The 15,395-nt window shown below is 31.3% G+C and overlaps 1 protein-coding gene across 1 annotated transcript in view; it reads left to right on the top strand.

Moving 5' to 3' along the window:
* The window catches only part of LOC143063483 (uncharacterized), a 43,369-nt gene that overhangs the window by 22,001 nt on the left and 5,973 nt on the right, over window positions 1–15,395 (top strand). The window contains exons 13-16 of the mRNA XM_076235662.1: window positions 2,635–2,770; window positions 5,274–5,432; window positions 7,711–7,826; window positions 8,636–8,710. Of these exons, the coding sequence (XP_076091777.1) occupies window positions 2,635–2,770; window positions 5,274–5,432; window positions 7,711–7,826; window positions 8,636–8,710 (486 nt within the window). The remainder of the gene's footprint in view (window positions 1–2,634; window positions 2,771–5,273; window positions 5,433–7,710; window positions 7,827–8,635; window positions 8,711–15,395) is intronic.

Genomic DNA, 15,395 nt, shown 5'->3' with positions numbered 1-15,395 from the left:
AAAGTAAGATCTACAAATAGGTTAATATGACCAAAATTGTCAATTGACCCCTTAAGGGGTAAATGTCCTTTAATGACAATTTTTCACAATTTGTTCATCATATTTGCTAACTTTAAAAAATCTTCTCCTCTGAAACTACTGAATGGATTTGGATGAAACTTAGCATGATAGTTCCTTAGATTATCCTGCACTAAGTGTGTGCTTCGATTTTTGATCCGTCAAAAAACATGGCCGCCCTTACTTTAAATAGAACATAGGGGTCAAATGCAGTTTTTGGCTTATATCTCAAAAAACGAAAGCATTTAGAGCAAATCTGACAAGGGGTAAAAATGTTCATTAGGTCAAGATCTATCAGCCCTGAAATTTTCAGACGAATCAAACAAACCATTGTTGGGTTGCTACCACTTAATTGGTAATTTTAAGGAAATTTTGCAGTTTTTGGTCATTATCTTGAATATCATTATAGATAAAGATAAACTGTAAACAGCAAAAATGATCAGCAAAGTAAGATCTACAAATAAGTTAAATATGACCAAAATTGTCAATTGACCCCTGTCACGGACGGACGGATGGATAAGTCTTTCAGTGCTATTTTACAATATTGACTAAAGAATCAACGATTAGAATAAATAAATTATTTAATAAACAAACAAAAAAAAAACAATTAAGAAGAAAATATCATGAATATACATCAAATTATTCTAAACATTAAAGTCCAAATAAATAGTTCAACAGCTTCAGTAGTTTGTATATCCAGATTACTTCCCTTTGTATCGTTATGACGGTTATGGTATCGTTATGACGGTTATGGTATCGTGCACGACAGTTCCACTATAATAGGTAGATATGTTGTTTGATGAATTATGTATGAATGCGTTCAATCAATATGACCACTCCTTAACACCACAGCATTGTATTACTCTGGTGCAGGCTGGAACCTAGTAATAATATAAATGTACAAACTCTTTAGTACGATTATCAATTTAGATATGCATTTTACTTGCACGTTCATGCAACATAAACATGAACTCTATAATCTCACGTTCATAAAATGAACAAATATATTCTATTAATTTACGTAGATAAATACGCACATACATTTTATATGTAGCAAAATGTGTCATACTGTAATAAATATCATAATTTGCATGATAGTTTCACGTACATAAGGAAATTCGGAACCTTGTACACATAAATATCACGTACATTCAATTTGTACCCGTAATTAACAATCTTGTTCTTGTTCACTAGTAAAAACGCAAATATCTGAATATAAAACATGGTTTTCATATCTTTAAATCCGTTTACAAAACATTATAAATTGAACAATTTACATAATGGAAAATTGTCTGCAGAAGTCTGAAAGTTTCGGAAATTTGATAAACAAAAGTGAGACACAGAAAAGTATAAATATATGTAAGAATAAAACACTTACCTCGGAATTGATGCACTAATACAGTAGAACCATTGTAGGTTAAATTTAGTTATCAAATATGAAAATGCTCTAACGAGTGTGGCATCCTTCCACACGAAAATCCCAAGCAGAAATAAAATGACAACGTGTCCAAAGAACTCATCTGACCACTGTTTAAAAATAGCCAAACCTGTCCGAAGAACTCGATTGACCACTATTTAAAAATAGTCAACAGGTGTGTAAATAGGCTAAGCCTAATCAGTGTGCTTTTAAACACAGGTGAACCAAACTTAGGCCAAACGTACATATATACATAAAAGCGTATGTTAAAACTATGTATAAAATAAACTGTGAAAAAAAGGCGTCCTGCGCAAAGACTGCAAGTGCAATTCTCTGATCATTACGACAATTTCAAAATCATTATCTATATACAAGTTTGACTGAATAAATATGTGAATTACTCTATAAAATTCATCTGGATCGTGACAACCCCTTAAGGGGTTATTGTCCTTTAATGACAATTTTTTCACAATTTGTTCATCATATTTGCTAACTTTAAAAAATCTTCTCCTCTAAAACTACTCAACCAAATTCAACCAAACTTCATTTGAATGATCAGTAGGGTGTATAAAATAAAGTTTGTGTTTTATTTTATATTTCGTCAAAAAACATGGCCGAAGGCATTGTTTACCAGGTGAGCGATTCAGGCTCTTGAGAGCCTCTTGTTTTCTCTAATCTTCAAAAAATTAACCCCTTTTTTCTCTTATCTTCAAATAATTAGACCATGCATTTCTCTAAGCTTCATTTTTTCCCCCCGTTATTCTCTAATCTCCATTTTAAGGGCATTATTCTTTAATCATTTAACCCCATCCAAACTCTCATTCATGTGCCCCATGTTTGTCTTAATGTTTGAATTGTTTCTGTATTTTGTTTTCAAGTTTGTTGTGTATTTTACAACAGTATTATATTTATTTGATGGTTACATATGTAATTTGATATTCATATGCCAAACTGTGCATTTATGTGCAGGTGAAGTATTATTAACAAATAAATCTACTCTTAAATGCTGAATGACTTCCTTGTTAATGATTGGATTAAGAACTTTAGAAAAAAAGGTAGTTGTTGAAATTAAATGAACTCAATTTCAGAATCCTGAAAGAAATTTAAAAACATTTGAATGATATATATGTAAAAATGCATCTTTGAATTTTATATTACAGTGGCAAAGGGCCGCATTCTGTAGAAACTTTATCCTAAACCATATTAAAGGAGAAACCTACAAAGGGACAAAACTCTGGACTACCAAGCAGATTATGTTGTGGTGCAGATTACATGCATTTAGTCCTCATTATTTAGGTAATTATTTACAGGGGAGACTTATAAAGGGAACAAACTCCGGATTAAATAAGCAGATTATGAAAATTAGGAATAGAATATCATTGAAATATATAGAATACAGGCAGTACTACATGTACTAGAAGAAATGGATTTCCATACACTATAAAAATTGCTTGTTTTCACACCAGGAATATTAACTATAAGTCTGTTAGTGCAGGCGATATAGATTGGACAGCATTCATCAAAGACAAGGATCCTCAATTTAATATGTTGTTATTGTTAAATTCTGTCCACCAGAACAATTTTCCTTAGTGAAATGTTTTCAAAAGCAGTGAAAATATCTTTGATCTCTGAATTTTTCTTTAATTTCACGCAGGTTAGGCTTTTTATTCTATTGTTAAACTGAAATACTTCTTTTTTTGGGCAAATTTCACTTTACATGCTTGAATGGTGATTTTGATTGTAAATGTATAAATCAATCATGTCTATAAAAACATGATATGAATTTCATGATGGTCTACCATTGCTAGTGAATGATTAGTTTCTCCTTGAATTGTTGCAGCTACATGTTTGTACAACTGTTAAAATTAAGAAATGATGATTTAAAATCCCCATTTCGACTTAATTGTACATTAAAGCATTTGGAATATACATACTGTGAAAGTACTTTTATTCGTGGCGAACCAATTTTCAGGGTTTACGTAGATGACTATATACACGAATTTAAGTTTCCAACGAAATAAACTGTTGTCCAAATCAAGACATGGAAAGATCCCCATGTAGGTTTGACTACTGAAATGATCTAGAGAATATATTGAATATGGCCAAATCTGAGAATACTTTGATAGAAGTCACAGGGCAAACATACTATGAATTACAACTGCAATCAGGATTATACCCATTTAAAATTTATAACAGAAACTGGTCAACTTTTGATCTTTAAATTCTCATAATTTTTGTCGAGCCTTCGACTTTAGTCGAAAAAGCGAGACTAAGCGATCCTACATTCCGTCGTCGTCGGCGTCGTCGGCGGCGTCAACAAATATTCACTCTGTGGTTAAAGTTTTTGAAATTTTAATAACTTTCTTAAACTATACTGGATTTCTACCAAACTTTGACAGAAGCTTGTTTATGATCATAAGATAGTATCCAGAAGTAAATTTTGTAAAAATAAAATTCCATTTTTTCCGTATTTTACTATAAATGGACTTAGTTTTTTCTGCGGGGAAACAAAACATTCACTCTGTGGTTAAAGTTTTTAGAATTTTAATAACTTTCTCAAACTATCCTGGGTTTGTACCAAACTTGGACAGAAGCTTGTTTATGATCATAAGATAATATCCAGAAGTAAATTTTGTAAAAATAAAATTCCATTTTTTCCGTATTTTACTTATAAATGGACTTAGTTTTTTTTGCGGGGAAACATTACATTCACTCTGTGGTTAAAGTTTTTAGAATTTTAATAACTTTCTTTAACTATCCTGGGTTTGTACCAAACTTGGACAGAAGCTTGTTTATGATCATAAGATAGTATCCAGAAGAAAATTTTGTAAAAATAAAATTCAATTTTTTCCGTATTTTACTTATAAATGGACTTAGTTTTTTCTGCAGGGAACCATTACATTCACTCTGTGGTTAAAGTTTTTAAAATTTAAATAACTTTCTTAAACTATCCTGGGTTTGTACCAAACTTGGAAATAACCTTATTTATGATCATAAGATTGTATCCAGAAGTAAAGTTTGTAAAAAGATTACTCTGTTTTTTTCTGTAATTTACTTTCAAATGGACTTAGATTTTCTTACAATCATAAAATGGTAACAAGAGGAATATTTTTATTGATTTTTTTCCTCATTGTTGTTGAGCCTGTGATTTACAGCAAAAATAGGCGAGACACTGGGTTCCGCGGAACCCTTACAAATTTTTTTTTTATTGATTAAAGTGAGATTTCCGGTATTGATATGCTATCATAAAGTGTTCATTTTATATCCTCATAGTTCTCATATGGATGGGAAATAATAATTTTATGCTCAGCTTGCTTTTGATAAGAATTATTTTACAATTCAAGATATGTTTGTAGCATTTGTTTTTGTTTCAATTTTCTTTAGGTGACATGTTTCTGGCCTAATTGACACTTTTGATGGTCTGTAATCTGTTGATCACTCTATTTCAGGTTGATAAGGGTGATCACTATGATTTACACAGATCAATGTTTACTTTGCAATTTCCTTTAATCCAAACACCTTTGTTTCCAATGGCTTCAATTTTTCATGTTTTTTTTTAGAAAACTAAAATCCACAAATTTAAAAAACCCACAAACATGTCAATGTTGCTCAAACCACAAAAAGTGATACCCACGAATTAAAATTCTTTCACCATACTTAAATAACAAATGTTTTTCTTCTTCATAACCTCTAAAAAAAATGTAAAATGTTCTATAGTTTTGTATTGGTGTCATTGGAATTTTAATAAGTATGCAAGAAGGGGGATTAATTTTGTTATGAAAGGTTTATATTTTTGCAGAATCAACATTACATCCATTTGGTGTTGAACTCACAGCAGACAGAATCGGCAAAAAATTCTCATCGGTCACTTGTCCCACGGAAATAATTTCTAGTGATCTGAAAGACAGCTCTATAATAGAAATCAACGAAGAAGAAGATGTCGACATTATTAATACGGGTATGATCCCTAACTTCATGAATTCATATCAATTTTGTTATACTGATATTTTAAATATTTTAAGAAAATATGTTTGGTATGAAAATAGAAAATTATAAAGAAACAGAGCTGTTGAAAACTAGTCAGACCTGTTGGACAAAAATTGATGGGGTCAGAGTGACAAAGCTATCATGTCTGGCCGTATGTCTGGTAAAAGACCCTTTGTCTGGTAAAAATTTCAATCTATTAGGTTTGATAAAAGTTTATTTAGATCTGATTTCAGTGTCAGCAGATAATTTGACTTACCTTCCAAATAAGTAGAAACAGACAGTGCCATTGTTTACATTTTAGTATCGGTACATCAGGTGACTGGGCATCATTAATTAATGTCTTAACTTTTGGGTTATCCTTAATCACAATCTGTACTATATTCATGTAAATCTGTTTTACAGCTCTTCAACATATAATATTACAATATTACTTAACATCCCTGTAACAAAATGACATTGTATACAGTTCTTGTGATCTCCTGTGATCTCCTTTGACAAAAAACTTTGGTACTTGGTAGGATTCCCAGTCAATATGTGTCAGGTAGATTGTATCCAATAATGAGGATGTAAAAGTAAAGGTCAAATACAGAACAAAATTACGGGATAAGGTACCAGTATTTGATGTATCCACTAACAAATGTAAAAAACTATTAATAAAACATGATTTACCTTTAAAAAAAAGGATTCCCAGTCATAATATAAAGTTAACATAATTCATCACCATTATGATTTTACAATTTCTGTTGGTGTTACGAGACTTTGACTTTCCTCAATTTATTGCAGCATTTTGTGATCAATATCATTATATTATATCTCTCTTTGTACAGCAGTATTCTGTTTCAATAACGGTATTCTGTAGTCACAGAAGATAATTCTTTATGAGAAAGCAGTCTGTTTATATAAAAAAAAGAAGATCAGGTATGATTGACAATGAGACAACTCTCCACAAGAGACCAAATGAAACAGAAATTAACAGATATAGGTCACCATACAACCTTCAACAATGAGCAAAACCCATACCTCATATTCAGATATAAAGGCACAGAAATTGATAGATTTTAGTGCTTTTAGCAGGGGTGTGGAAATGCTATGCCCAACTTGCCCGACTCGTACTTTTAACACCCGGATAAGTAATTATTTTTGTCTTGGTTGCTCATGGACAAGTAAAATAATATACAAGACAAAGTTCAAATTCAGCAAAAATATAGGATTAATTTCAAATCGTATAAAGATGTTTAATTTATGTAAAAGAAACCAATAATCAGCGAGTAAAAACATATATTATAAACTTCAATGTTCATGACGATAAATATTACATAACTCCGGAAATAGATTGATAACCAAAATTAGTAAAAAAAAGTATGCAAACCTAAGTCGCGTAATATTGCATTGGCTTTGTCCATTGACCCGGGATCGTCGATTATTTTTTTATCCACTATTCACCGGAAGTGTCATTTCTTGAGATTTTGAATCTAGATTCAGGTTGATGAATACTTTTAAAATAAAACATCAGGCAAGCAAGACAAAAAGAATGACGAGTCAAGTCTAAAGCATGAAACGCAAACAGAGATGGTCAAGGTGTATATGAAAAAAAATACGGAAGCGAGAATATCAGACATTGTGAATATCAGATTACCCCTTGGAAAGAAATTCAGATAATTAGTTTTGTTTTTGTCTTATTTATAGATCAAAGGCAACCTTATGTGTTGTCTAAGTGGTAAATAGAAGTGTTCAACTACCAAGAAAAAACCAAGAGTGTCAGTTGATAGAAATAATTAGTTAATTTATTATTAAGTTTCCATTTCTTCACTCTTTGTCCTCTAAATTAAGTATATGTAGTGTTACTTCTGGCTACAATTTTTATTAAAAAACAATGCTGCAAACTTGTCCTTTACATGTCATTTCATTTAGTTGGTTTGATTTCAAGTTTCTGTCCCATTGATGTTTTAATCCAATTTCCAACATTCCTAAACTTTTACACATATAAACCAATTGATTTCACTGATTTGTTTGGGATGCAAAACAGTGCTAAGAATAATATATTAGCTTACAATAAACTACTACAATATTTATGGGAACCATCAGGGCAAGTAACTTTTTTTCCGGATAAGTAAAATTTACAGTTTTACTTGCCCAGGGACAAGTGCTCACAACAAATATTTCCACACCCCTGTTAAGGTTACTGTCTTGTTGGTATTTAATCCAGTACCCCATTGAAATAAAAATATTTGATATTCTGTCATTTTCAGAACAATTTATTCCAAAAAAGAAAGTGGTGGAAGAAGAAAAAAGAGACTTGAGTGAAAATGGTGTTATTGTTCCTCCATCAGACTCAGCATTATACATTCAGGACACTTGTCAAAAGGTGAGTCTATTGAGATAACTATAACGAAGTCAAAACTAAAAAATGGAAGTAAATATCCTCATCACTGTATAGTGTAACACCTATACAGATCTTTGTATAATGAAGTTATGGAAAGGGTATACTGTCATGTGGGGTTGAGTCTGTCTATATCAGTAGTTTTTGCATCCAATATCATGATCCATCATCCAATTTTTGTTGGCCTAGAATAGAACTTCATTAAAGGTAGTGATAGAGATAATGATAATGAACAAATAATAGAAAATTAGCTCAAGGCTAACAACTTTTTAAACAAATTTGATGCACAGGTTCTCTGTCTTTAGATGTTAGCTGAACATATGATATCAAATCAGAGGTTACCTGATATCCTTTTGATAAAAGCTTTGTCTTCAGTCTACTGAAAATTCAGAAATTATTGCAAGGCTTTTATTAATGCCAATAATGGGACCTGATGGTTATAGCAATAATAAGAACTCGCATTCTAATTACTGAAACATAGATCTATATGCAGTTTTTTTCAAAACCACAATTATTAAACTCACATTTGTTTCTATTTTTGGAAAATGGCAATAATAAATGCACAGTATAATTAATGAATTTACTGTATTTGATGGTTTATGAAACCACTTGTCAAATCAAAACCTAACTTCTTCTAAATACTATAAATCCAGAACATATCATGAGGATTTTATAAATGTGTATAATGCGACTGGGCGGGTATTGCAATACTAAGAATGGATATTCTAATATCTATATATTTCTGTATCTGACTCTTTTGAGCTTCTATTTGATAGTTACTTACTACATTTCAGATTGGAGTAAAGTTTGAGCCAACAGAACTTGAGCCTGGTGTTTGTGGTAATGCCTCAGAAGATATGGTTTTTGCAGTAAGTATTTCTCTCGTGTCGCAAAATGCAAGACATAGATATTACAATCTGACAGTGGCTGTGATGGAGTCATTATTTGTATTTTTAAAGCTTTTAGATATTTCAACAAGCACAAGACGTAGATATGCAATTGTATGAGAAACAGGATAACTATATTTATTATAAAACGTCTAAATTGATATTTGGAAATCATTTCTAATAAATTTGAACTGTATAAAATCCTTTTGGGTATAATTATAATGACTGTAAGGAGGTTGTAATCAAATCAAGAATAGATCATATTTACTACTTTCAGTTTTAAAATGAAATGAAAACAGAAAGTGACACGTGGCTAATAAATCTAAAACGAGTCTGGATTCATCTATGTATTGGTTTGTGTTTTATAAAAGCAGGAAATTATCATTTTTTGAAATTTAAAAACCTTTATCAAGAGATATGTATTTGTCTCTCTCATTTAATTAATATGGAATGATTTTGTATTTTATGTTTTAAATAATTTTAGTGTCTATAAATTCATAAGAATAGGTTCACACATGAGCAGTACACAGTACAGGAAGCACCTGTTTGATTGTGAAAACATTTCTGAACGTTTTGAATAAAGTTTTATCTTTTAAATGGAATTTGTAGAAAATTTAAGATGGAAATGTTTTTCAAGTGTGACAAAATTGCCTTCAAATGATGAATTTACGACAAATGAACTTCAAATTGTGATCACGTGAGTCAGTTGTAATCAGAGAAATATTTGAATTGAAATGCGAATTGTCAGTGTCATAAACTTGTCAAAAACATAAAGACAGGTAGATTTATAGTATTTTCATGCAAAAATATTTTTACACTTTCAAAATTTAAGTGATGAAATTAATTTGAAATATTTTCGTCATTATGAAAACCGTTTTGTATTTTATGAGAATAAGGAGCACTAGCAAAATCACTGGTCAGGTAGGGTTCTTTCTACGTCTACCTATTTTCATGGATCAGTGATCAAGGTTATAGTTATATAGTTTAGTATGTGTTTCAGATACTATAACCGTTAGGTCAACTATATTTGATGTATGGAATGATGGTAAGGTGTGCTTGTTCGACTGGCAGTCTTCATTTGACCTTGCCCTTAACTTCTCCATTGGACAATGTAGTTTTTGTGGTTTGCGTCTATTTCTTAGATACGATATTAAAGCAGTATGGCCACTATACTTGGTATATGGAATGGTTGTAAGCTGAGCATGTCCATCTGACAAGGTTTATATTACATTGACCTTCTTTTCATGGACCATTGGTCAATTTTTAGTTATGGTCTCTTTTACATGAAGTATTTGCTATAGGACCACTATAAATGGTGTATGGAATGATTGTACAATGTTCATGTCTGTCTGGCATGGTTCATCTGACAGGACCTCATTTTCATAGATTTTATATAAAGGTGTATGACCCCTTCTGTGGCCTATGAATTATGAATTTTTCAAACTGCAACAGAATCAAATCAAAACAGCAAAGATAATGAATAACAGAAATGGGCCATTTTGTACATATACCAAGGCTTAAATTAAAATATTGTTTGTTTGCAGTTTACCGACCGACCCTTGAAAATCCTCCCGACTGTGAAAATTTTATTGCTTTAAATTTGAAGAAATTTTTTTTAATACTTCTTTTGACGCGATCCGGAACTTTGGGTCCTTTCCGGAAATGATTTAAAGTCTGGGTCAATTACGCATTTCAAGTTCGGTTTTTCTTATAAAAAAAAAAAAGTGCCTAACAAGATTTTGTGAGGTAGACGAAATTGACTTTAAAACGATCGTATTGACTTTTGATGTGCAGAAATAGGCAGATCGGACATATTTTGACTTTAGTTACTTACTTCTTAAGTTTGGGATTAATTGTAATCAACATATTCAAATGAGACTGAAAAATGCTTTTTTTTATTATGATAAATAATAATTTTACCTGCCGTAGTCGTGCGTAAAATATATTTCGGTATTTCTCTTACGAAAATGACTTGTTTAATGGAACAAAACGTATTATTTGTAAACTTTCTCTTTACTCTTCACAATAGGCTTTTAAAGAATAACCTTTCCAACTGTATATTCCGAAAATTTTGTGAAAATCGAATAAGTGGCAATTCTTACCTTTCATACCTTAACTTTCATTGATAAAACATAATATTGACTCGTCCAGTGTCCAATTTGAAGGTCATTCTAGTAACCGGTCACATTCATGCACGTTCTAATTAATCAATAGTCATGTATGAAAAGCATAAACAAGTTTGAAGGTAAACTAATAACAACTTAATCCAATCAAATTGCCTACGATTCAATAACAATGACCAGTCCATATCATAAAAATGTATAGGGGTAAACTGGGTAGGGAGAAAATGTCAGATATGTTAAGTTCATTATTTTGCAATAACGAGTAAAAATTTGTTAACCAATAGATTTGTTATAATTTCATAATCATGTCGTTATGTATTGGTATAGTTTTTGGATCTTTCATTAGCGTATTTAAGGCTGTAGAAAGTTTGGGCTTCAAAAGTCAACATAATCATTGACTTTATAAAGAAAATTCGCCTTTTTAAAACATTGAATGTTTCACAAATAATACGCGACAACAAAGCAAAATCATTTCTTAAAACACTGCAAAAAAAATAATTCTGATTGATGCAGTGGTATTGTCATAAATTGCACTGGAGTGAACAGTGGTACATCAAACGTCGAATTCCCTCACACAATGTTATCACACACTATAGCTTCCCGTCAAGCGTTCATGTGACCATTTAATGATAAAGCACATGGAAATTGTTTAGGACAGGTATCTATGAAGTCACGGAGGAGTACTTTACGCTGTCGTCTCGTGTCAATTTTAAGACAAATAACAAACAAACAAGTTTATTAGTAAACTGTTTATACAGATTCAGGCACATGTAATGATGTGTGATGATATCATTGACGATGATGCAGCGGATATTCATAACTGACACGATAACCATTCTGTCTCAAACAAATCGGGTACAGAATCTGTGGAGCCTGACTTTATGGAACCAATTTCAGTGGTTAAATAATTCGACAGCAGATGAAACCACTCCTCCGTGACTTAAATCTTCATGGATATCTGTAAACACGCCTGTACGGAGGAAGGGCTCATTTGAAATGTTAATGGATATAGATCATGCCAAATCAATAAGAAGCAACCCTATTAACTACACAAAGATGTAGAGAAAATGAATGGTTAGCTTGAAAAATAAATATACTCTCTCTATATTAAATTTATCTTCGATTGCAATGAGTATGCTCCTTTAGAATAAGGGGGGCTGCCCCACTCATTGCAATTATTCTCTTTCTTACAATATTAAATATACCCAACTTGACTGTGTGGCCTGTGTGAATTCAATTAAAACATGTCCTTAGGAGCTATGCTGCCAATTTTTTTTATGCATTAAAAACATTTCAGTACAGACCATTTACTTTTAATGACCTGCTATGGATTTCACCCCAAACTTTAGATTTCTTTGGTTTTCATTAAAGCCTGACAAAAATATAACCTTATCACATATAATTAAATATTGTTAGAAATATGAAAACAGTCGAATGTCTAAATACTTTTTTTTTCAAGTTGCCTTTTTTTTCAATTGAGAAAGATTAAGTGGTTTTTTTTTTTTATTAAAAATACACTCTTTCATAGTTATCAAAAGTACCAGGATTATAATTTTATACGCCAGACGCGCGTTTCGTCTACATAAGACTCATCAGTGACGCTCAGATCAAAATAGTTAAAAAACCGAATAAATACAAAGTTGAAGAGCATTGAGGATCCAAAAATCCAAAAAGTTGTGCCAAATACGGCTAAGGTTATCTACTCCTGGGGTAAGAAAATCCTTAGTTTTTCGAAAAATTCAAAGTTTTGTAAACAGAAAATTTATTAAAATGACCATATAATTGATATTCATGTCAACACCAAAGTGCTGACTACTGGGCTGGTGATACCCTCGGGGACGAAACGTCCGCCAGCAGTGGCATCGACCCAGTGGTGTAAATAGTTTTCAAAAGTACCAGGATTATAATTTTATACGCCAGACGCGCGTTTCGTCTACATAAGACTCATCAGTGACGCTCAGATCAAAATAGTTAAAAATATTTATGTCATAAATTGGATAATGACACTATGTTAAAGTTTCAGTTTTGTTAAAAAGTTTTTTTATCTGAAAATGCCTGTTCATTTGATGTTGGTTTTCAGCATGTCCAGTGTTTGTTGTTTTAAAATGTTTTTTTTTTCTTCACAAGAAACTTGGTTTAGTGTAACTGCTTGTTTAAACTGTATTTTGGCTGATAAAATAAAATATTTTTCCTACCTACCGACCCTTCGGTCTGAAGGTACAGTCGGAAAACTGCAAACAAACATATTTTTAAGGTTGGCCCAAGGGGAAGCTAAGTGCTAAGCATAATTTTTTATAGTTTCATTGCATTTAATAAAAAAAAAAAGGGAATTTGGTGAAAATAAAATCAAGAATTTTGTAGAAAATCAACAGACATTAATACAGAGATTTTAATCATTTTTGTTATAAAATTTGAAATATAAGTTTACTCACTTTTTTTCTATGATCAGCTAGCGTTTATTTTTTACAAAAAGTCTTAGACAACCTTTAAATTCCAAAACATCTCATGCTGAGTCAGTAAAGTCGAGCACATCCTAAAAGGTGTATTTGAATTGGTCCATATTTATATTTATTTTAACCAATATCTAAATTTATAAACTTGCTTTAAGGAAATCATTGCGAGCACTCTATGCAATTATTCTCTGTCTATCAAGTACCGAATTGCCAAATATGAGAATACAAGGGGAAAGGCTGTGGATTTTTAAGCAGTTAATCTGCTTAATGCGAACACCCTAGATTTATGCTCTGCCCAATAAATGCTGAAGTATGTGCCACTTTTATTATCTGGCTGGCTATCATGTTATTTATAACTAATTGAACACTTTTTTCATACTTTTTATTCTGGAATATAAAAAATATTACGATAAAAACCTTAAATGGTCGTCGAATTTCCCAAAAGTTTTGAAGTTGCACATAGGAAGTAGTGCTCGATAGAAATTCTCCTATAGTTTATTATCCCCTGTGCTGTTGGCTAAGATGTCAAAGAACAATAGTATGAAATATTTGATTGGCGAAAATCTATAAAGATGAGTCGTTTACATTTCCTAAATGGCAAAAGTCTTAGGAATATTGTTTGTCATTGATACGTATTACATACGTCAGTATCTTAATCAGCTGATATAAGTTGGCGGCAATTTCAAATTACATATAGAAGACGAAATTTACGTACCTTTTAAATTGGGAGGATTCTGATGATACATAGGTACTTTATTATTAATAATTTTATTCGTTTTTTGTCTGAAATTATTGAGATTATTTAAATCATCTTAATTCAGTAATCTTAAATGTATGCTTATTTGTATTCTTGTTAATATTATTCCGTTATTTTGCAAATCACCTCCATGATCCTTCATGCTTGTCAAATAAATTGTTGTTATTGTAGTTTTCTGATTGGTCGATGTCAAGGTCATTTTAAGATTGTTTTGCTTTGGTGTTACAAAGTTCATAATGCTACACGTGCATTGATTACACTCAATGTGCTTCAATAAATATTGAGATAAAAACTTTAACAACTCTTTTCTAAAGGATGACATTATTGAACTTCCAAAGTCGCATATTTTGTAAGATATCAAGTCTGAATCTGTGACGCGTATCGCACCGTAATTGTTTTTGATTTACAAGAACTTACCAATTTCCGGTACAGAAAAATACGACTTTTTTATATGTTTCTTTTTATAATTTTTCACATTTAAACACTCGTTAAGTGTTCTAGAATCAATTCTATGCCGTTCCTTCAGCAACCACATGCTGGTAAACGATTTCCCCATGAAAATAATGTGAAAAGAAATATCATGATACGATAAAAAGGTAACGACTAACGAGGCTCGAGAAACATTTATGTTTTCAACAAGTTGAAGTTACAAACAAGTTTTTCTTAATTCCTACTAATACAGTGATTTAAAGTTTAAATAAATGTTTTTTTCTTATTATGATATTAGTAATGGAAGACAGTTAAACCGTAATCAAGATATTTTAATTCAGTTATAATTTGAGATGTTAATAAAATTGAGAATGATAATGGAGAATGTGTCATAGAGACAATAACCTGATCTAAGAGCAGACAACAGTCGAAGGTTAGCAGATCTTTAATGCAGGGGGAAACTCCTACACCAAAGGATTGCTTTTGCTGGCCCCTTAACACAATAACAAAAAAGTATATTATTTCAACTAGTCACTTTGTTCGGGTGGAACTTTTAAACCACTTTCCAGAGGCTAGTTAGTTCTTTAAGCCCAGAACTTTCCAACGTTGGAACAAAAGAGCATTACAATAACTTGGACATCATACTAAAATTAAACTAAAAACTAACAAGAAATTAAAATAAAAAAAATGTACAAAAAAGTAAAATCACAAAAATACTGAACTCAGAGGAAAATCAATTCGGAAAGTCCATTATCACATGGCAAAATCAAATAACAAAACGCATCAAAACAAACAATTAAAAAATGTATGAAAAATATATATGATATACAGCAACAATCCCCACATTAGTGGGTCCTCACTGTGGACAGGTACATACAGACTGTGGCGACTTTAACATCTTAACT

This window comes from Mytilus galloprovincialis, chromosome 2 (genome assembly GCF_965363235.1).
Source record: "Mytilus galloprovincialis chromosome 2, xbMytGall1.hap1.1, whole genome shotgun sequence".
NCBI lineage: Eukaryota > Metazoa > Mollusca > Bivalvia > Mytilida > Mytilidae > Mytilus > Mytilus galloprovincialis.
This window is presented reverse-complemented; position numbering and strand designations above follow the sequence as displayed.